We start from the raw sequence: 22,708 nt of genomic DNA, 5'->3' as shown, positions 1-22,708 counted from the left end.
CCACTTGCAGATCAGAGAAATCACTCATCTTCAAATGCTTATAGGCTTACTTCCCCAATGTGATGACATATTATTGAAAATTTGAATTTCCCACTTTTTGGAGACTAATTTAATAAGTAGGCTACCTGAGGCAATGAAAAAATCAGTCATCAAACCAGTGACCTCCACTGCCTGGTATTATGCTGCCCTGGTATCCAAAAATTGACCATCATTTTTAGTACCAGGCTCTCATAAATATGAAAAGATCTGACTTGACAACCTGAGACCTTCTACTGCTATTAATTTATGCTGCCCTGGTATCCAAAAATTTACCACCTTTTTTAGTACCAGGCTCTCATAAATATGGAAAGATCTGACTTGGCAACCTGCAACCGTCTTATTAATTAAATTTATGCTGCCCTGTTATCCAAAAATTTACCATCCTTTTTAGTACCAGGCTCTCATAAATATGGAAAGATCAGACTTGACAATCTGTGACCTTCTACTGCTATTAATTTATGCTGCCCTCTGGTATCCAAAAATTTACCACCTTTTTTAGCAACAGGCTCTCATAAATATGGAAAGATCAGACTTGCCACAACCTGTGACCTTCTACTGCTATTCATTTATGCTGCCCTCTGGTATCCAAAAATTTACCATCCTTTTTAGTACCAGGCTCTCATAAATATGGAAAGATCAGACTTGCCACAACCTGTGACCTTCTACTGCTATTCATTTATGCTGCCCTCTGGTATCCAAAAATTTACCACCTTTTTTAGAATATCACATGTCAATAAATAAATCATTTCATTTCCATATGGCACTCACCTTACCATGTTCATAACCTTACTTAATAGGATCCTTTTTCATCCTTTGAAACCCTTAGAGGCAATATATCTCAAAATCCGTTCTTAGTGCGTGTCTAGCATGTTTGAAGAATATTTGTGCAAAGTTTCAAGTCTGTAGGACAATTAGTTTGAGCTGTAGTGTGATTTTACATCAAAATTTTCGAAAAATGCCCTCTCCTGGACCCCCCTGTGCTCCTGATCGAAATTTTTCTGCATAGATCTAATTTTTTTTCGTAGCTGAACAAAAAAGCTCCTCATGACTTTGCTGTGCAATGAGCGGTTAAAAAGTACAAAATTTTGGGGGGCCCTAGCTCCATCAGGGGGGCAAATTTCTGAAAATCCTTTCTTAGTGGATGTTTTCAGGCTACCATAAACAATCGTGCAATATTTCAAGTTTTTAGGCTCAGTAGTTTGGGCTGTGGTGTGATTTCAGTCTGTCGGGGCTTAGCCTTTTATAAGTATAGAGAGAGAAGAAGATATGAGACGTTTTGCTACAATACAGGGTGAGTTATTTACTGAAACATAAAATCTTCCCTCCACTCGCAGATCAGAGAAATCACTCATCTTCAAATGCTTATAATTCAAGAATAGGAATGAATTTCGCCAATGTGATGACATATTATTGTTCCTCTCGTCAAGTACTATCATTTCTGACAGTTTGAGCGATTTTAATTTTTAACCATTTTTGCAAAAATCCATGATTTTTTTTTTTTTTATTCATGGATTTCATGAAAAATGCAAATCACCCAGATTTGGTTGATATTGATATTGGGGCTATAGATAGAAACCGAATTGAAAACGGAAAATTCACGACTATCGCTATAATTGAAAATCTTCTCAATTGATGCTAATGAAGCACAACTATCATTAATACTGACTGTAATTTTCATACTAATATAGTCAAAACAGAGCAAGCTGTTGCTGGAAATCATATCGGAAAAAACAAGTATGGCCCTTGTTCGCATGATTCTCCATTAAAAGTTAAGATAGGTATGCCTAATTAACCATGGTTTGGAAATCCACATATATGATTAAAAGACAATGAATTAAGATCAAATGTTTAATGAATCACGGTTTACACAGGTTGTTTCATTTTATTCAATAATATACATCTCCTGTCGTCTAGTAGGAAAGAATTAAACATGAATTATTCTAAAAAATCTCAACACATCAAAATATTGATATGGTTTTATGCCTTATGGCACTGAGAAAGTCATTCAATGTATGAGATATAATTCAAACTATTCTGACACATAATGGAGTGAAAGAGTGGATATCTTTTTTCTTAATCCAAGCTTCAATTTGGCTCATTTTTCAATAATTCTAACATTACAAAATATGAGTATAAAATAATTTTCCAACAAACATGATACACTGAACCAGTCTACAACAGAAATAACATTGATGACTAAAATATTAACACAATTGAAACATACTTTCTTATGCATAAATCTAATTAAAAATAATTACATCATAATTATTCAGAATAACGTTTTTGAATCAATCTTAGTTCTTTGAGTGAGTATTTTAGTAATTACATAGAACAAGTTATGGTTAGAACAATAATGTAAGACAATATTCTCACAGTAAAAATAAGTTTCAAAACAATTATATCCATCCAAGCTACAAAAATCAAAGTTTTTCAACTTTGTAAAACATAGAGAACATAAAAAATCACAAATAAATCTGATAAAACAAACTTGATTGTAAGTTTTAGAATGAATTAAGTATTGAAACTTTATGAGTAAACGTTGAGAAAAATAAGTAATAGAGTTGTGAAATTCTAATTCAATAAATTCAATTATTTTTAGAGTAGGCACATGAGAATTATTAATGCAGACAACAATAAAAGAATTACATAGTCGACAAAACTAGTAGGTCTAATAGTTTTGATACTATTGGATACTTTTTGGCACTGAGAAAGTCATTCAATGTATGAGATATAATTCAAACTATTCTGACACATAATGGAGTGAAAGAGTGGATATCTTTTTTCTTAATCCAAGCTTCAATTTGGCTCATTTTTCAATAATTCTAACATTACAAAATATGAGTATAAAATAATTTTCCAACAAACATGATACACTGAACCAGTCTACAACAGAAATAACATTGATGACTAAAATATTAACACAATTGAAACATACTTTCTTATGCATAAATCTAATTAAAAATAATTACATCATAATTCAGAATAACGTTTTTGAATCAATCTTAGTTCTTTGAGTGAGTATTTTAGTAATTACATAGAACAAGTTATGGTTAGAACAATAATGTAAGACAATATTCTCACAGTAAAAATAAGTTTCAAAACAATTATATCCATCCAAGCTACAAAAATCAAAGTTTTTCAACTTTGTAAAACATAGAGAACATAAAAAATCACAAATAAATCTGATAAAACAAACTTGATTGTAAGTTTTAGAATGAATTAAGTATTGAAACTTTATGAGTAAACGTTGAGAAAAATAAGTAATAGAGTTGTGAAATTCTAATTCAATAAATTCAATTATTTTTAGAGTAGGCACATGAGAATTATTAATGCAGACAACAATAAAAGAATTACATAGTCGACAAAACTAGTAGGTCTAATAGTTTTGATACTATTGGATACTTTTTGGCAAATAACTATTTCCAAGATCCTACATTCGAAATCAGAATCTATATCCGCAAATACTTCAACAGGTGTAATTTCAGAATACTTTATTTTCCAGAAATTTTGTCACCCACAGATACTTCACCCAGTTACTTTTACCCACAAATAATATAATTGAAGACTAAACTATGATTGAGTAACGGATATAATATCATTTAGGAGGATAGGTACTAATGATTCTTTACTGTCGTTATTTTCAAGAGTGCTTCTACTAACAACAACTAACCTTCTCATCTAATTTAGTATACAAAATTTGGAATTTCTAGAAGTTACTTATCACTATATTCGAAGAGATATTCATACCCCTTGCAAAGGAGTTACCCTTCATCAACATATAATATCATACCAGTCCCTTGTGGGTTTGCATGTAATATTCCACCAAATTAGTTCATTTCAACAAAATTATTCATCAACGATTGGAATTGACTTTTTCTATTGCCTTCATACACAACGCTAGTCGTTACTGTGTCTAGATTTAAGTAGATAATTAATTTCGAACAAGTATATTAAATGGTTATTTTCTTCAATGATCGTAAATATACACTAGCAGCATTTAATTTCGAACAAGTATATTTATGGTTAATCTCTTCAATGATTGTAAATATACACTAGCAGTGAATGTTTTCAAATAAACAATAAATAGTTTAAATAAATAATCATCTAAAATCGATAACAATAACAACAATAATAAACAATGGAGAAAACAATATCAACGGTATTAGGCATTCGATCGTTACCTACAAAGTAATTAATTTGTCAGTTAGCTTGCATTTACACCACAAACATATCACCCATTCCATGAGGTGGCACTTTTACGTAGAAAGCGTTGCCATCATTTGCCGTTCATTTTGGTCTCTGAAGACGAGGTCTTGGTTTCTTGGCCATCCCTCGACTGATAGAACAGAATGTAGCCGGTCTCCGAAGACTTTTGAACGTCCGACGTCAGACCATAGAAGTCTTCGATCGCTGACTGCTCTATTTTCTGTACAAGTAGACACAAATATTAATTCAATAATTCTACTTTCTACAGTTTATAAATGGTGAACATGAATAATTACTCGCATGGACTACTCAACACCTTGTGAGTAGGAATGAGGTGCATTACCACTTACCTATAAAATAGCCTTTCTTTGCCCCTAAAGAGCCACAGATCTTTAGCTCTTGCATTTTGCCACAGATAAGAGTATAGCAAGCTAGCTAAGCCCACCTTATGTGGGACTTTCTATCCTAAAGTTGAGAGCCTAGTTATGTGAGGTCTTACCTATAGCCTACCGTTAAAAAATGTTTCAATGATAAATATACATGAAGAAGTAAACATAGAGTAATATTTCGATATAAGTGAGTTCATAAGAAAGTAAGATTGAACTAATAAAATAATGATTCTATGAGCTCTAATTGATTTCCAAGAAAATAATTCAACAAAAATAGCAAAATCAAGCTAAAATACACCTTTAATAAATTACATGACACTACCCTGTCCGGTAGCAGCGAGTATCAGTTCATATTATAAATATAGAAACAACGAAATAATATTTATATAAGAATACAGAAAAAAGTTGAGTTATAAACAGATTAAAACAATGGAATGTTAAAAAGTTGATGGATTGAAAATATTTTCAACTATTCTTGCTTTACCATGCACTCATCTTTTGAAACAAAAACGTTTCTATCATGTCTTAACTTTCATGTTTTCTGATGCAAGTCACTCTACATTGACAAACATGATTCATTAATCACAAAAATTACGGTAGCATTTTATCTGCAAAAGGCTGGAAAAGTTATCAGCGGATTTTCATAGAAGACAATGTTGTCAAATTGAATATATCGTATCACAGGGTATTCTGTGGTCGAATTAGAGATTCAAGAAAGTCACAATTTCACAAAATCTGACAACGCCAATGGCTCAAGCCTCAACCAGATACAACTGATACAAGTATATTTAATACTATGTAACAGTATCAAACAGTATCTTTACTCTATGCCTCAACTTATTTTGTTCAGAATAAATTAATTAACTACTGACGTATTGAAATGATTGATTACTTACATCGACCATATCATCATCGAACAAGAGCCAGAAGTCGTGAGATTTAACAATACTAATGTAATGGCCTCTATTAGGTCCACTGCCACAGTGTATAACAACAGCCACCAAATTGTACATTCGGTCCGGGTTCACAGCATCATCACTCTGCACAAACAAATCAATTCTATTATATATTTGTTCGTCTCTTATAATTGATTTTATAACATTTATATCAATTAGCAATTCATTTCATAACATCTTATATCAATTTCCGTATTGATCTACACTAAGTATTTAATCTATGACTGTGTTACAGCGTACATATTACAGTTTCACAATCATAAAAGTGAAAATTAGATGAAGGCTTTCACTAATAATAGTGAAAACAAGATGGATAACCAACAACGAATCATAAAAGGTTGAGCCACTGAATGAAGAAATTAAAAACTTTCGAAGTAGAAGGAAAGCGCACATAAACAGAATACCAACCGGTGAAATCCCTTTGCAAGCTCTCAATTACAAACCAGCAGGTAAGAGAGACGTTGGGAGACTAAGGAAAGGATGGTTTCATAACTAGACATGATTATACAGATAGATTTTAATTAAAATATTTAAATTTTCAAAAGGATATTTCAAAGACCAGAAAAGCAATACCATGGAAGTCAGAAGAAGAAGGCAATGAAAGCTAGAACGGTAGTCTTATTGAAAAGAATTTTCAAACCATGGAAAAATGAAACTATCGGAATTGTCCTGTAATTTAGTAATAGTAGCAGAATTTTTAGATACTGGTCGGGGCTTGAAGTCAAAATTCGGCTCTGTTTGTTCACAATAATATTGTTAGATTCCGTTGTCAGTTATAAAATCAGCAGTGATCATGCTATTTTGCCCTTGATTGCTACAAATTTCATAAGAACGAATTTACGTTATTCGGAACTTGTTGACTGGTATCCATGGAGGTCTCTTGCTTTTTCTCACTAATCAAAACGTCTGAAGGTGGGTTTTCTATATGTGGATCGGCAGTCGTCTGCGGCTAAAATTAGTCAGAATAGCAGCCATTATGATTGCTTGGTTATGATTAAATTACATTAGATTAATTATGATTATGATTGCATTATGATCAGAAATCAAGCCAATAGATTCTCTCACTAGATGAGAATTAATAAACAAATGACTATAGTGAGGTCCACGTTATAATGACAGTGGATAATTATAGGAAAAAACTCTGCCGATCCTCTGTCTTGTCAATGCCTTCTATAAGGTGCGTATAGACTTTCGCTCTGCTCCGCAACCGAACGTCACTCCAGCAGAGCGATTGATGATCGACCGGCGAGCAAGAGTCGTTCGACCGGGGAACCCGAGAAGATCTAACATCTTCCATAACGTTCATGATGGGTGCTTGGGCGGTGCGACTGTGGTTCGATGGTGGTACGAGGGCGGTAAGAGGGAGGAGCTTGCTCGGTGCTGGTTGGAAGCGCGAATATGTGTACGCAGCTATAGATGGTAGCTGATACAGGTTTATTGATGTAATATTAACGGTTCATTCTCGTATAAAATAATTATATTTTATAAAGCAAGAACTTATATTTTTCAATAATTTCGTAATGAATTTTCATAATTAAGATAAAATATTCTCATTTAATAATTTAATCATACATTGTTAAAAGACGATCTGGCAACAGAGCAAAGCGAGAAAGAGATAGCGCTATCCGCTTTGTTGAATAGCAATAACAAGAGTAGACAAGTAGCAGTAAATAAGAATAGCAATACCATTTCTAATCTAACACTGCCATTATAACGTGGATTTCACTATGGAATGAATAGGTCTAAGGAGAAATACCAGAACATAAAAATTAGTTAATCAATGAGCGATTGTAAATTACCAAATTGAATAATCTGAGCTCGAGGGGGAAGACGACCCTGTGAGACACTTTGATGTGCCTGTTGTACTGCTCCATGTACTTGAACCGTTTCAGATGCAGCGCTAGAATCATTGGCAGTTTTTTCACTCTCATTCGTTTCTGAAATAAAGACAATAATAATAAGTCATTTGAAAAAGGACTCTTGAGAATGACATAAATGTCGAAACTAGTCGTGTTCAATTTTAAAATATTGCAAGGTTACTAGTTACTTTTCTATAATAACTGAAGACAACAATATTTCTAAAACCTCTGCAATGTCAAAATGGAAAAATGTAGCTGGACTTGGAAATGTAGCGGGAACTTGCAGATCAAATTCATTTCTCGATCCAAAAATTACATAACAATGGAAAAAACTTACATTAACATCAGAGAATCATAATATCATGATCATAAAAGGTAAGGTTAAAGAGGTTAAGGCCGGTTTCCGAGCTCAGGATTTAGGTAAGTTCTAGACTTTAAACAGCTGGAGTCAGAAAATTGGCTTTCCATTTCGGGGCGTAGTCGCAGTAAATAGTTGCAACAAAATAAATCTTTATTTTCTCATTTCTATAATTGGAAACGTTTTTTCTTGAAGAAATGAAACATTCCTAAATAGTTCAAAATAGCTGAAACTTTACAATATTTTCTCTTTATTTTATTTTGTGTTAAATTTTCTAGTTTTTAAAAATTTACGTGACTTTGACTACGACTACGCCCCGTTTCGTAAAGCAGTTTCTGACTCCAGCTGTTCAAAGTCTCGAACTTAGCTAAATCCCGAGCTCGGAAACCGGCCCGTTAGAGTTTTACTTTTGAATGGTATAATTTATGTTGATATTATTCGTTTTGATAATACTAGATAATAAAAACAAATAAGAAAAATTTCAGCTGTTTTAGCACATTTTAAATTTGGACAATATTGAGCATCACCCTTATTGGTCCTTCAAGTTTTAATAATAGTTCAAGAAATCGGGAAAATCTTCTCCACTAATAAATAAAATTAGAGAAATGTTTTTCGTTTTTTAATTTGACTTCGAGTAGGTCAACGCAATACTTTATAAGTAAACGCAAGCACATTGATTATTAAAGAAAGACATCCACTAGAACTTTTTATTGTTAGACTTGATTAATGTTTCTGAACTTTGTAGTTACAGTGAGATAATTTCAAACTGTCAGCATTCCTTATAACAACAATGCTACCCATTCAACTAGAGCTGACAGTTTACAAATAAATTTGAAGTTTTATTCTATGGCAATAAATTTATTTTCATGTATTAAATTAATTCACAATAAGCCGGGTTAACATCGGTCATGCACTGTGCTGATCCCACTCCGGTCATACAGGCGTAAGACAGCGAAACAGACAACATACTTTATCGCGGAAAGCCTCAACTGAACTGTCTATGACTTCTACTAGCGCCACTCCTCCACTCAACAGAAAAATCGGACATTAGTCGGAATGAAACGCTGCATGACAGGTGTGTCCTGGCCTTTACTCGTGTGAATCACCCACATTAATGACGAACGTACGCTAATCTCAATAGCTATTTTCTGGCTAATTATTTATATTTATTTATTCATTTGTGGATACAATTATTACAAATCATATAAATATGATCTCAAACGAACAACAGGCTAGGCTCAAAACTATTCTATTCCCAAATTTTTATAATGAATAACATGTCCAAAAAATAGGTTATGCTTGAAAGTTCGAATTCATTTTTTGTCTAGAAAATATATTTTGTCTAAAATATATTCATCTATATTAACTGAAGAATACGCAGCAATTTGTAAAATACATGGGACAAAACTCACAAAGTAAATACTCACAGTTGCCTCCTGATAGCTGGAGCAATGATCGCATTTGAATTTGTTCTCGTTGCTGAGCATTTCTATGTTGGAGAAGCATCGCAGGCAGTGGGTGATCGATGTGTTCTGGTCGATATCCACCTGCAGGTCGAAGAAGTCTTCATCTTTACTACTTACCTGTCAAACAAAATCAAATCACATTCTTTATTTGCCATAATAATGCAATACAAAATTCAACTTCCATTTCTATCCTTATAATTTACAAAATTTACAATATGGTACTTGCAATGCATGTATTCAAATGTTTCAGAACATAGTGAAGCGGTGAAGGTACAGTAGAAGATATGAATAAACGAAGACCTTCAGAACCATGCTTACTTTCCAACACTCTCAGTCAACTTCTATGATACCCAATAACTTTGCCGCTTCACTATGTTTTGACCCTTAGGCTGGTTGAAGCTGTTTAAAGCAGCTGGGTAATAGCATGGAGAGAAGATTATGTTGTTCATATATGACAATGAAAAACAAAGTACCATTTTAAAAATTTACCTTTTAAAACATGTTTCAACTTGCTAACAAGGGTACCTCAATTTTTAATATGTAAATACAAGTAGCCCTGAGTGAGCATGTTGTTCATAGTACGATGATAGCAATGCGACTGGCAAAAGATGTGCAATTTATGGAGTCGCTTCAATTTACGTCACGTTGTTAAGACTCGATTTTGTATTCTAATTATCATTAATGATGATTATCAAAATGATTGGGAGAGAAGAAATAAGGTTAACCTTGTGCTACCACTCTCCTGAATTTTCATGGATTGCTCTCTGTATGTAAAAGAATCCAAAGTTGAATGATACAGTGGAACCTCGACATATTACATTTCAAGGGACCACTCAAAAATGTACTATTACAAGGTCTTTACTAAATCAGGGTGAACGTATATTGTGTTTTAAGAAAGTTACAAGAAATTGCAGAAAAATTGTACTTCAACGGGATGTATACTATATCGAGGTTCCACTGTACTACAATAATAGCTGTTGCTGTTATAGTGAGGTGCACGATATAATGGCAGTGGAGAAAGATAGGAGAACAACGTCGCCGATTCTCTGCCTTGCCACTGCCTTCTCTAGAAGATATATGTATTTCATGTAATATCAACTATTCATTCTTGTTTGACCTTATTATGATGGAGTGAATGACTTGTTGCAAAGATTGGGCTTACAGTTTCGCAGTTCAAGCATCTGGTCTCGGAGGTGAGGATGCCTTGGAATATCTCATGCACCCAGGTGGGTTCTGATTGGGCCGAGAAGTCGCCGCCATTCTTATTGGATGACTGGTCACCGTCACTCCCCCCGCCCGGACCCACCGACCCCCCGCCAACACGGCCTCCTTTGTTGCTGCTATTCTGGCCTCTTTCCGCTGCAAAACAATTCAACAAATCAACCATTTAATAAATAACCAGGAATCAACATATTAATGTTAAAAATATAGTTTCTTTAGAGCAGTTTCTTTTTAATAAATCCTTTCAAATAGATTACAAATAAATTATTTTATTTACAGAAAATGTTTTTTCTTTAGCTTAGGTTAATCGATTCAATCAAATAGCGGTTGGGGAGCGTTTTGACTCGGTGGTCGCGCTGATAAGTTAAGAATCATGCGCCTGCTACTCTCTTTGGAAGGGTGACCGCTTGAGCCCCTCCTATGAATCTGATTCATGAGTTGTAAAATCGCTTCCCGGTGGTTCGGAACCCACCAAAAAACTGTAGATCCATTCATCTCTCACTACCCACACTCAAGCCTAGAGCTCATGTGAGCATCACCCTCAGCAAAAAAATAATAATTGACCGAACGTAGTGAGGTCTATGTTTCAACTCGATTTGCTTTGTCTGTATGTAACGCGATTACGGCCAAACGCGTAGATAGAATTCGATGAGATTTGGCAGGAATATTCCTTTTTCAACTGCGCGTCGATGTATACACAAGGTTTTTTTGAAATTTTGCATTTCAAGGATAATATGAAAAGAAAAGACATTCCTCCATACTCTGATATCACTATTTATACTGTATATCATCTACTTTGAAGATAGGATCAATCATCTTATAGAATTATTCATAATCAATCAGATGACAAGTGGATTATTCACTATTCATAGCATGCATTACACAGATGTCTGGCCGTGTCTGACAACATAAACGAGTTTTGGATCTTGGAGAGAACAAATAACAGTTTTTAAGAGTAAATTATGATTCAACTGAATCAACTCGAACAGGTGACATCAGATACTTGTGGATGACTCGTGAGGTCTACTGTTCACAGAACAGTTTACAAAACTTTGAAATGTCTAAAATGAATCTACAAATTAAATATAGGAGCTCGACTTTTCAACTGTCAGCATTCCTTAAAAATAAAACCTACATTTTTCATTCAACCAAAGCAGTCAGTTTGGTGTGAATTCCACTGTATCTTCGTAAATGTTAAGAAGCCAAAAAATATGATGAAATAAGTAGGAGAAATGTGAAAAACTGCAGTAGTTCAGTGGAGCCTCAGAGGTCAAGAAAAAACGCCTTACTGAGTTATTAGTGTTAACGAGGTTAACCGCGGGGTTTTCACTAGCTTCACTCATCTTAATTCAGCTCGTATACATTTTCCCATAAGAGACAATGTTAACTGCTGTTAACGAGCGAATAAATTGCATTCAGCCTAGTTAGATAAAGCTGGGGTTTCCTGAACCCTAAAGATTTGTCTAATGACTCTATAGAGGTACTTTTTAGCTTTAAGATAGCCTCTATAAAACAAAGGATTACGTGGCCAACCTTTACAATATGTACTGACCATCAAGTAGGCCTACTATACACTGCTGTATTTAAAAGTGAAAATATGGTCATAGAACACAAATTTATTAGGTACAACTCAGGATTTATTTCAATTGTTTTTGTCTAATAAAAAGATAGAAAAAAATGTAAAACTCACCCAGGATTATTTCATTAATATGGTTGATAAGGAAGTTGAGGAATTCATGAGCATCTTGCTGCATATAGTTGTCGAACTCCTCTGCAAAATAAAATCAATTCAATTTACTTGCAAAAATTGCTACGAAATGAAAAGAATTGGAAACTGACAAAATATCAAAAACCTAATTCAAACAATAGAAACAATGTGGCTTGTCTAGGCTCAACCAGGACCTCCAATATACGAGGAATATGGATACATTGATAAAAGTCTCTATTTTTTATACTTTGAAATACTAAAAGTGAAGTTGGGACAATAAGAGCCCACAAGTGTTAAGTGGACAATCTTCCACTTGACCCACGAGGTGTATACTGTATTGGTGAATACGAAGTCCTGTCTGAAATCGGTCCGGCTGAAGTATGACAGTCGTAAGGCCCATTGACGGCTTAAATGGCGACTCAACGGCTTAAACTCAGGCGAGGTGGAACTGCCGCCAGGGACTCGCCACCAATTAAAGCCATGCGAATATTTTTAAACAGCTTTCATAGGCTATTATAATTAAACCAATTTATTTCTTGAATGACTACTTGAAAAATGTAATTATTCTAACTTTTTACACTGTAATTTTTACGGATTTTAATGACATGATGAATTATTGCATCATCAGCATTTTTGAAGCTGACAAGACATTTTCTTCAATTGAATGCACCTTATGTTCAGTATTGTAATCTTATCTAATAGCTTATAGGAGCAGTAAATGTTAATGGTTTTTATTATCATTCGCTCTACAACAAATTTTCAAGTCCAAAAAGTCCAAAAATTTGATTGAGGTGTGTCGACTTCTTAGAATTTTTATGAGTTGAATCTTATCTTGAGAAGACAACATTGTAATTTATTCTATTCTCAACTCTGAGTTTTTTTATAACAAGTAGGTTTTGAGAATTTATCTTTGCAATTCGTTATATCATCAATACTAATGCTAGTTATATATCCTGGCTTAGTTGGGTTCAACATTTTTGCTAAATGTAAGGGTAGGCACACACCAGTTAGTCAAGACATGACTAGTCACGATTAGTCACAATACTACACATAGTTGCTTATGAAGCAACATACACCGATTAGTCATTGCAATTAGACATGTCTTCATAAGCAACTATGTGAAGTATTGTGACTAAACGTGTCTTGTCTTGTCTTGACTAACTGCTGGTGTGTGCCTAGCCTAATAGCTTGGTAATAGTTGTAATACTGAGAACAAATTATAATTCAGTTAGGTTTCAACATTGTAATGAAGGTTAAAAATATATATTTCATGTTCATTTTTTTAAATACGGTATTCAAATTATTGTCTAGAAAAATATTGAATTTTGAAATTTCTGACTTGAGTTAACTATGCAGAAGTATGTTCACACCGTCCATAATCAGCACTTGAAATCTACATTATTTAATACTGTATGTCTTGCGCTTTTAGATTATCCTACTTTAATTATCTTCGATCATTAGTCTGATAGAATGAATTAGGTTATTTTGATTTTAGATATACACCTTGACACACTTTTATACTGATAATACCACAACACCACAAGTTTCCACAATTCTCAAGTACTTACGACAAAAAGAATTTGATAAAATTATAAGATTGACCTTGAATTCACGGTTTTTTATCACCAAATTCAATAGCTTGATCATTGAATTTTTAAAATCAATTGCACGTTTGCAACCACTTCACAAGAAACATTTTTCAAATGATTTACTGACTCAAGAAAGGTTAAAATTACATCACAAAAATGTAATCATTTCTATAATTTTACTCTACCGTACTGCAATAAATAGTATTGCTGTATAGCAATCATGTAATAGTTTATTTTTAGTTGTTTTAAGAGTGGATAATCGTATTATCTTTTCTCCTAATGAGATTCAAGTTGTTCTTTAACTTTAGTGGAAATGATAGAGAGGCATTCTTGCCACTTTTTATTTCCCACCGCCTTGATGTGATCAAAGTCGTGATCCCGGTATAGCCTATCTGATTTAATACTAATTGTTGATTATTGTCAATTATTATCAAATATATTATCCTCACCAAAATAATATACATAGCCTAATAAGATTACTAAAAAAAACACAGAATTATAAATTTTCATAATTGAGATGAAATATTCTGGTTGTGATAGTTAATTATATTTCTTCATAGCCTACAAACGATAAAATTCGACATACCTTTTTCTTTTCTGAGACGAGCGATGAATTTCTTTGGAGCAATAGAGCCAACCTTTTTCTTCTGTGTGGCAATCGAGTGAAATAGATCGGCCAAACATGAGAGAAGAGTTTCTTTAGTTCTCTTATTTCTAGCTTTGTATTCTAGAACTTTCTCTCTAAATGGCTTACAGAAATAAAGAGCTTGAAGAACAGAGTTGCTGTAGCAGGTATTTCCAAACTGAAAAACACAAATAATATTTGATTATTAGAAAATGAAACTCATTAATAAATAAATATTATATTGACTAATGACTGGCTTGCCATCTGTCTATCAGGTTTAACAACATTAACGGTAGCGGAACAAAATTGAAAATAAATTACTTTTTAGTATGAGAGATAAAGACGATGATTTTTCTTCAAGTTTGCTATAAATATTGTTGCTTTCTCTAGTAGAAAGGCTTGCATTTTCTGATATACAAGAATTATATAATATTTTCTGTATCAAGCTTGTATTACATTAGGACAAAGAGTCTAGGCCAGCAGTGAGAGACCAAGTGCCCGAGCGAATCAAGTGACAAACCAGTCGAAACACCAAATTTTAGCGGCCGAATGGTTTTCACTAGGGTCGCTATCCCAACACCATTTCTGGTGTTTCACTGGGTCCCAGCTTGCTTTACATACGGCCACCACCATTATCTCTTTGGTGTCTTATACTGGCGACCCAACCTTGTATCCAAATGTAACACGGGTCTTATAATTAGTTGAGTAGGATAGAACTTAGATTTATTCACCAACTAACCAATTCATTTATAGGAATACTGCCCAACTTACCAAATTTGCGTTATCATCAATTTTGTATTACGAATGGAGGAAAAACCAAACATTAAAATTGAGACGCGTTTATAAATAAAATAGATCTTATTCATAACATTTAAGAGAACTTACATTTACAAGTCCAAAATAATGCTCATTTGGCGGAAATTGGTCAGCTCCAATGTCCTTTTCTAGTTGGGTTATGTTTGCTCCCTGTAACAAAACAAGCGTAGAAAAACATGTAACTGGGAACACAGAAAAAAATGACAAATTCAATTAAATAATTTACGAAAAATTAGAAAAAAGAAGAAATAAGTTTAGGCTAATGGCATCTAAAGTTTTATGTTACGGTACCTCATTGACTATTCTCTAAAGTTGACAACTTATTAATTTCTAACTCAATTCCAATTAATGGATTATTGATTTACTAGAATATGTTTGAGAATATTAGTAAGTTAGATTTATTTATGAAGTATTCAAGGTGAAAAGTATGTTAACAAGAATAATATGGTTCTACGAGTAATACATGGTGACGGTTGATATCTTACCATTTTGATTGTAAATCAAATCCACATTTTGAAATGAGCAACACTTATTTAATGGAGTTACACATATTGATTACATTTTTGATGATATTTTATTTTAGGAAATAATAAAATTATAAATATGAAACTGATTTATATTACACTTTACATAACCTCTTGTTTTCTGTCAAAATGCGACAGGAAATTCATGGCGATCAACAATCCACCTGATTTTGAAGGATTCACGCCACCTAAAGGCAGATGAGGCAACTAAAGCGAATTGGAGGGAAAATTTGAATCACCTCTTCTGGTACTATTATATTTTCAACGAGTTTTTGAATTATATAAATAGCTTTACAAATAAGACAAAATGATTGAATGCAATCGATTGAATTTTATTTCAAAATGTTTGAGATTACAGTACAATTCCTTAATTTTTTCAAAGATTTAAGTGATAGTTGGAAATTAGAGACTTGACTACCGACCTTGAGAAAAGGTATGTTATCTCAAAAGATAGTACATTCAAACAATCAAATAAAAAATAATGTATTAAACCAAGTGCATTGGAATCATATTTTTCTTATAAAATTAAGACATTTTGACAAATAATTCATCCCTCAGTTAGTAAAAGTCACCCTAAACAGTAGAAGGCTGCTGATATATCATTTTTTAATTATCTACACTAAAACAATTTACAGAACAAATACAGCTCTGATAAGACAACTAAGATAAAACATATTTTTTGGTACCGTGGAGGTATATAAATTATTAATAGCTACGGTGATTACGGTACTTTTAGAATTGGAAATGAAATCTTATTTTGATTCATGTACTTTTTATTTTATTCAATTCTAAAACATATAGAATAAATATTTTTATTATTTATTCTATCAAGATTTTCCCTATTATACAGATTTTCAACATTTATTAATTACCAAATATGTAACAATTGATTGTAACGTAAAAGAAACGTAAGATTGATTAGGTAGGTACGGTACACGCTACCTATAAAACAGAGCGCTACGGGGTACCGATATTAGCTTAGTTGAGAATGAAAAACGTATGACTGCTTCATTGGTCTTGGAAGTTCTTAAACAAAAAAAGTCCTGTATCAATCAATACCGTAATAATATTATATAATGAAAATGATTTAAAAATGTGAATTTCTTGACCAATTTCAAACTGGAATGTTAATAGGCATTTGATTTTCATTCAAGTAAGTTATATAACTAGGCATCTATGTTTTTCATTCAAGTAAGTTGACTAGAAACTGGGCCTTACAATAATGTTGTATTTCTAAACTCAAATCTTAAATCCAAATCCTAAATCCTGGTCATGAATCAAGAGCATTTTCATTTAGTAAGTTAACAATGAATTGTGGAAATCAACAGTTTGTAAGAAAAATCATGCATCTTTTGAAGTGTTTAATCAATGATTTTTGTATCTTATACGAATCTTTTTATTTTTTGGCCAGACCTGGTAGGTAGGTATAAACTACATTTTTTCAAACAAAATCCTATTTAGGCTGTGCAAAGGCTAAAAATAAACTTTCTACTCGTGATATTTTTCAAAGTTTTTCGATTTGTATAAATCGTTAAGCTATCAAAATGAAAAAGTTTTCTCAGGAAAACATTTTTTTCCGATCATTACTTTTTGAGATATGAGCGCCCAAAGTTTACATTTTTGGGACAGAACATTTCAAATTCGGTAAGAGATAAATCCATGAGTTCATGGTATTGTTGATCTAGTGAAACAAAAAATTTTCTGAAAATATCCATTTTTAAGATAGTAATTCAATTTACTAAAAATAACTTTTTGTTGAGTTATTTTTGGTTAATTGATTAACTTTTTCAAAAATTGATATTTTCAGAAAATTTTTGTTTTACTAGATCAACAATATCATGAAGAATCCATCCTCTAAATTTCATGGATTTATATCTTACCGAATTTGAAATGTTCTGTCCCAAAAATTCGAACTTTAGGCGCTCAAATCTCAAAAACTAATGATCGGAAAAAAATGTTTCCTGAGAAAACTTTATCATTTTGATAGCTTAATGATATACAAATCAAAAAAATTGAAAAATATTACGAGTAGAAAGTTTATTTTTAGCCTTTGCATACCCTTAAAATTTTAATTAAATACCTAATCAATGATTACCGTATAGTATTTTTCATAGATATTTTCCTATGCCATTGACAAGACATTTAATTCCAACCACATATTTTCGAATGAAAATATTATGCTGAAGAAAATTTCAACTAGGCCACTCTAGAAATTTTTGAAATTGACTCTTCTTTTCATCAAGCTTCTCCAGTGTTTGGATCATATTCGTATGAAGAAATAAATGTTTACAAGCAGAAATTTCATACTTCATATTTTCAAGATAAAACAATTATCCTTGACTAAAAGAAAAAATGTACGATAAGGTTAATTAAATTTTATTTTACATTTTGTAGAGTGATTTTTCTATTACGTTCATCGGTCTGTGGATGAGGATTATTCAATTTGAACCTTTTCCTTCCAGTTCTCTTTGGGACAAAACATGGTATCGGTTTTGTGGGCAAATTGTCTTCATTGAAAGTCCTATCATTATTTCTGTCATTTTCGTATAATCTTCCATGAAACTTTAAAGCATCACTTGGAAAATTATGGAATCTATTCAAATTCTGATAGAGGTCACTCAACTTATTAAAATCATAAGTCATACCACTACTATTTATGTTGCAGCTGGATACATTGTTATCAGATTTAATATCAAAAGGCATCGATTTAATATCGATGTTGGTATTCTTGTCTTTTATGTTCATTTCCCTGTTATAATTCACTTTTCTAAAATCATCTGAAACATGCGGAACAAAGGATACAGCATCATATGTGTCATGAAGGACATCTCCATAAGTCTTGTGATCTGATGGTTTGAGATCCATTATTGTTTTCTCATCTGTAATAAACCCATTTATGTTGCCGTCGTCACTATCATTACCGGTATACGAGATTTGAGAATTTTTCTGGATATCATTTCTCTTGGGCCCAATTTTTTCATCCAAGTCTCTCAACAATATGTCACCTTGTTGTTTCATCTGCAAAGGTGTAAGGGAATGTGGGCCCACATTCAAGTTAAATTGAATTTTCATGGAGTTCTCTTCAGGGTCATCATGAGAAAAATTAGAACTATTTTCAGTACCGTCATAAGGCATAGAGTGATACTTTAAGTGATTTAAAAATTGATTATAATCATCCATATTCAAATTTCTGCTTCTTACAATAAATCTTGGATCATTCTGATGATTTAGATTGTAGCTATTAGTATATGGCATATGGTAAGTTTGTAAACGAGATTCAAAATTTCTATTTTCATCAAACCTTTTTGATGCCAGCCCTTGAAGACTTTTTTCATTCATCTCACTTTCAAGTCTCTCCTCATCTATAAACAAATTTTTACTTCCTTCTCTGTTCTCGTAAAAATTACCCTTGAAAAAGCTAGGAAACTTTTTATCGTCTGCATTTCTTCTGATTAATTCCTTAATCACATTATTACTTTCCAAGAGTGTAGACTCTTGGCTAGAAGTGTTTGTAAGTGGCGGAGCGTAATAATTTGTATGTTTTCCTTCCAATGAGTTGCTATCATCATTCACATTGTTAAAACAGACCTGGGAGAAATTATCATTTTTGAAAATGTTGAAGGAAGGATTACAATAATTTTTAATTGTGGAAGAATTTGAATTTTTATTATTGAAAGCTCTTGAGTCGCCGCCTTGAAGCGATGATTGATTTACATTTGTTTTAGAGCTGGCAATAAGTATTGAAAAACCTGCAATGACATACATAAAAATAATCAGACAAAACTTAAACTGATACATTTTTTTTAATTCGGAGACTAACGAGAATTATATAAATGCTTTATTTCTACTGTACAGGATTGATAAGTGTACAGTTTATGTGCCTACTATAGAAACACAATATTTTCAAACTCTATCTAGTAAATTTAGTAGTAGCCTATCAAAACTAATTTGTTACTTCATATGTAACCAATAACATAAATATTAACCAAATTTATATGCATCATCAAGTTCAATGAGTCGATAGTCAATGTTTACCAAAATATTACATAGAATTTAATACACTATATATTTTTTTCTAATTTACTTTTTTTAATACGTTTTGAAGACTCCATCAGTTATGGAATATAAGATAAGTCAGATTAATAAAGAGTTTTATACAATAGAACAAGTCAACACTAATTTGAGTCTGAGGATCTGAGGAACTCTTGTACAAAGCTTTATCAACTAAATACATTTTTAATTTTTTATATCGCTACAGTAGTACTTTTCCAAAAACCAGGTAGCTTAATATGAGATTTTTTCCCAATATAATCAGGGTTCTATTCAAATAACTCACTATTATGACTGATTATAATATAAATTTAATATTTAAATTTTCTGGTTAAATTTCAATATATTATATGATAATCTGTTCGGTTACGTGTATTATACCAATACCTACTATTACTTAAGTTACTACTACTTAAGTAATAGTAGGTATTGATTGTACTTACCAAGTAGTAGAATTTGAAGGAAGAACAGCATAGCCTACTCCAAGGTATTGACTTAACAAAAGTTTGTTTTTTTTCGTGCAAATTAAGACCCTATAATATACTTGCATAGTTATGTTTTTAATTTGAATAGGATCACCTGAATGATATGACACATTTTCAAATTCTCAGTTGAGTTGAATAGAACAGAAATTTCGAACCAACAGTATGAAAAATTAACATCATATGTGTGTTTGAGGCCATCCAGACTTTTGTAGATAATGCGACTCTATGTGGCCTGGTTGCACAAAAGCCGGTTAAATTAAATCGTGATTAATTTAACAAGAATTAATCAGAGAAGGATTTTTTGAAAAGGAAGCTTCTCTGATTGGTTCTCATAAAATTAATCACGATTAAAATGAAACCGGCACTGTGTTTAAGAAGTGTTATAATCAATCAATTTGATTCTAGACTAGCGCTTTACAAATCATACAATTTACCAGAGCATAGGTACAATAAAGAAGAGAAAACTCCTGTATCTTGCACATCTAATGAGAAGCCACAAATATATAACTGCAGACTATTGCTCAAGGAAAAATCAGCGGAAAAAGGAGTGTTGGAAGGCGACGTGTTTCCTGGCTTAAAAATTTGAGGGATTGGTTTGACTGCAGCAGCAGCAAAGACTTGTTTCGAGCGGCAGTGAATAAGATCCGGATTGCTGTGCTGATAGCGAACCTCCGATAGGAGACGCACTAGAAGAAGAAGAAGGTACAATAAAATATTTTCTGTATATACGTACATCGCAAAGCATAGTTTTAAATTGTCTGTCTCATCACATCTGTTAAACAGCGTTCCGATCCTACTAATGTCCGACTATTGTGTGGGGTGGTGGTGGGACAGATAACAGGATAACAGGACATGTGTGGCATGCATCATTCTAGGCCGTTGTCATCCGTGATCGGTTCACAGTGGGACCGGAACGTCCCACTTAATAGGTTCCAAGTCTCGTTCTTTTAATACTCTAAGGCCCGGTTGCACAAAAACCGGTTAAATTTTAACCGTGATTAATTTCACGAGAGCCAATCAGATAAGATCTTTTTGATAAGACGGCTTCTCTGATTGGATCTCGTGGGATTAATCATGATTAAAATTTAACCGGCTTTTGTGCAACCGGCACTAAGTAAATTTGTGAAACTCATGTACACATATAGGTGTTTTTACCCTTGTTTTGGCGAAGCCAAAATTTAACGTTATAAGAGCACAATAAATTTGAAATTGAAATTTTTTATTTGCCATAACATTTTACAATCAGTACTTACATTAAAAATATGATAGATACTATAAGTAATATTATAAATAAGTGAATTTATATAAAAGGCACTACCGGCATAAGTGGAACTTGTTCGCCAGCAGTGAGTGCGATTGAAAATTACAAATATTATAGCCTAACATTAATCAAGACTAAAAGTGGATATATACTATAATATCCATAGTAGAGAATCAAGAAAAACGTACTATAACAGACGTATTATACACTATGATCTTATAGTTATTACAAAATTATCATTTCATACACTTATCTTAAAATAAACTCTAGATTTTACCCACTCTTCTATTTCACTACTTAGTTTTTTTGTTATTCTATTGTTTATAAAGTGATATGGGACTATATTAGCAAAGTATTCCATGAAGTATGTGAATTGATGTTTATTTATAGTTAATCTTGTAAAGTTTCGAGTATAAGGATTGAGTACAGACGGACGAAGGTTGTGTAAGTGTGTATTCAAAGTAAGATGCTGCTTATTTCTATTGGCATGTGTAATGATTTTCCCTACAAAGACCTGTCGTAGCGTTGGAACCCCAAATTCAACAAACAAATTCCTGCTTGGATACAGTCTAGGCCGTTTTAGAGCGGCTCTAATTAAATGCTTTTGCAGGGTAAATATTCTATTAAAGTGTGTGTCAAAGGTACCCCCCCATAATTCTATTCCATATTGGAACAAGGAGTGAGCGTATGCATGATATATGGTTCTTATGATTCTGATATCCTTTAGAGTATTAATTTTATAGAAAATGTATATTAGGTATTTTAATTTAGATATTATGTGTTGTACATGAAAGTTCCATTTCAAGTGACTGTCAACTATTATTCCAAGATATTTTAGAAAATTGACTTTTTCGATTGTTCCACAGATACAATTATTGGGTCTAGAGACGATATGAGAGTCATGGTTGTGAATTTTTATATCTAATTCAATAGGTGGTTCACCAGTTTTTGTTGGAGTAAAAGCAATAAATTTTGTCTTATTTGAATTTAATGTGAGAGTTTGCTCATCAAACCATCGCTTAGCAATGCTTAATCCTTCATTTGCGTTTTCATATGCCTCTCTCCATGATGATCCAGTAAATAACAATACTGTATCATCAGCAAAAGATATCTTGGTGGAATTCGGGATATTTAATTTGAGAAGATCATTCAAATA

At 32.6% G+C, this 22,708-nt stretch overlaps 2 protein-coding genes across 2 annotated transcripts; both read right to left on the bottom strand.

The window, feature by feature from the left end:
- Nucleotides 1-3,298: 3,298 nt before the first annotated feature.
- LOC111050118 (ubiquitin carboxyl-terminal hydrolase 12) lies at nt 3,299-16,109 on the bottom strand. The gene is made up of 9 exons (XM_039439197.1): nt 15,718-16,109; nt 15,302-15,382; nt 14,378-14,594; nt 12,185-12,265; nt 10,436-10,632; nt 9,235-9,390; nt 7,390-7,527; nt 5,531-5,674; nt 3,299-4,465 (listed from the first exon to the last, which is right to left on the bottom strand). The coding sequence occupies exons 1-9, from the start codon at nt 15,718-15,720 to the stop codon at nt 4,316-4,318; spliced, it is 1,167 nt and encodes a 388-aa protein (XP_039295131.1). The 5' UTR covers nt 15,721-16,109; the 3' UTR covers nt 3,299-4,315.
- A 1,889-nt stretch (nt 16,110-17,998) lies between these two features.
- Nucleotides 17,999-20,441, bottom strand: LOC120353870 (putative uncharacterized protein DDB_G0282133). Its single transcript, XM_039439196.1, has 2 exons — nt 20,250-20,441; nt 17,999-19,505 (listed from the first exon to the last, which is right to left on the bottom strand). Exons 1-2 carry the CDS (start codon nt 20,278-20,280, stop codon nt 18,133-18,135), a joined length of 1,404 nt encoding a protein of 467 aa, XP_039295130.1. The 5' UTR covers nt 20,281-20,441; the 3' UTR covers nt 17,999-18,132.
- Between the last annotated feature and the right edge of the window lie 2,267 nt (nt 20,442-22,708).

The sequence above is a fragment of the Nilaparvata lugens genome, chromosome 12, assembly GCF_014356525.2.
Source record: "Nilaparvata lugens isolate BPH chromosome 12, ASM1435652v1, whole genome shotgun sequence".
NCBI lineage: Eukaryota > Metazoa > Arthropoda > Insecta > Hemiptera > Delphacidae > Nilaparvata > Nilaparvata lugens.
Note: the sequence above shows the minus strand (reverse complement) of the source record. Positions and strands in the feature narration are given on the sequence as shown.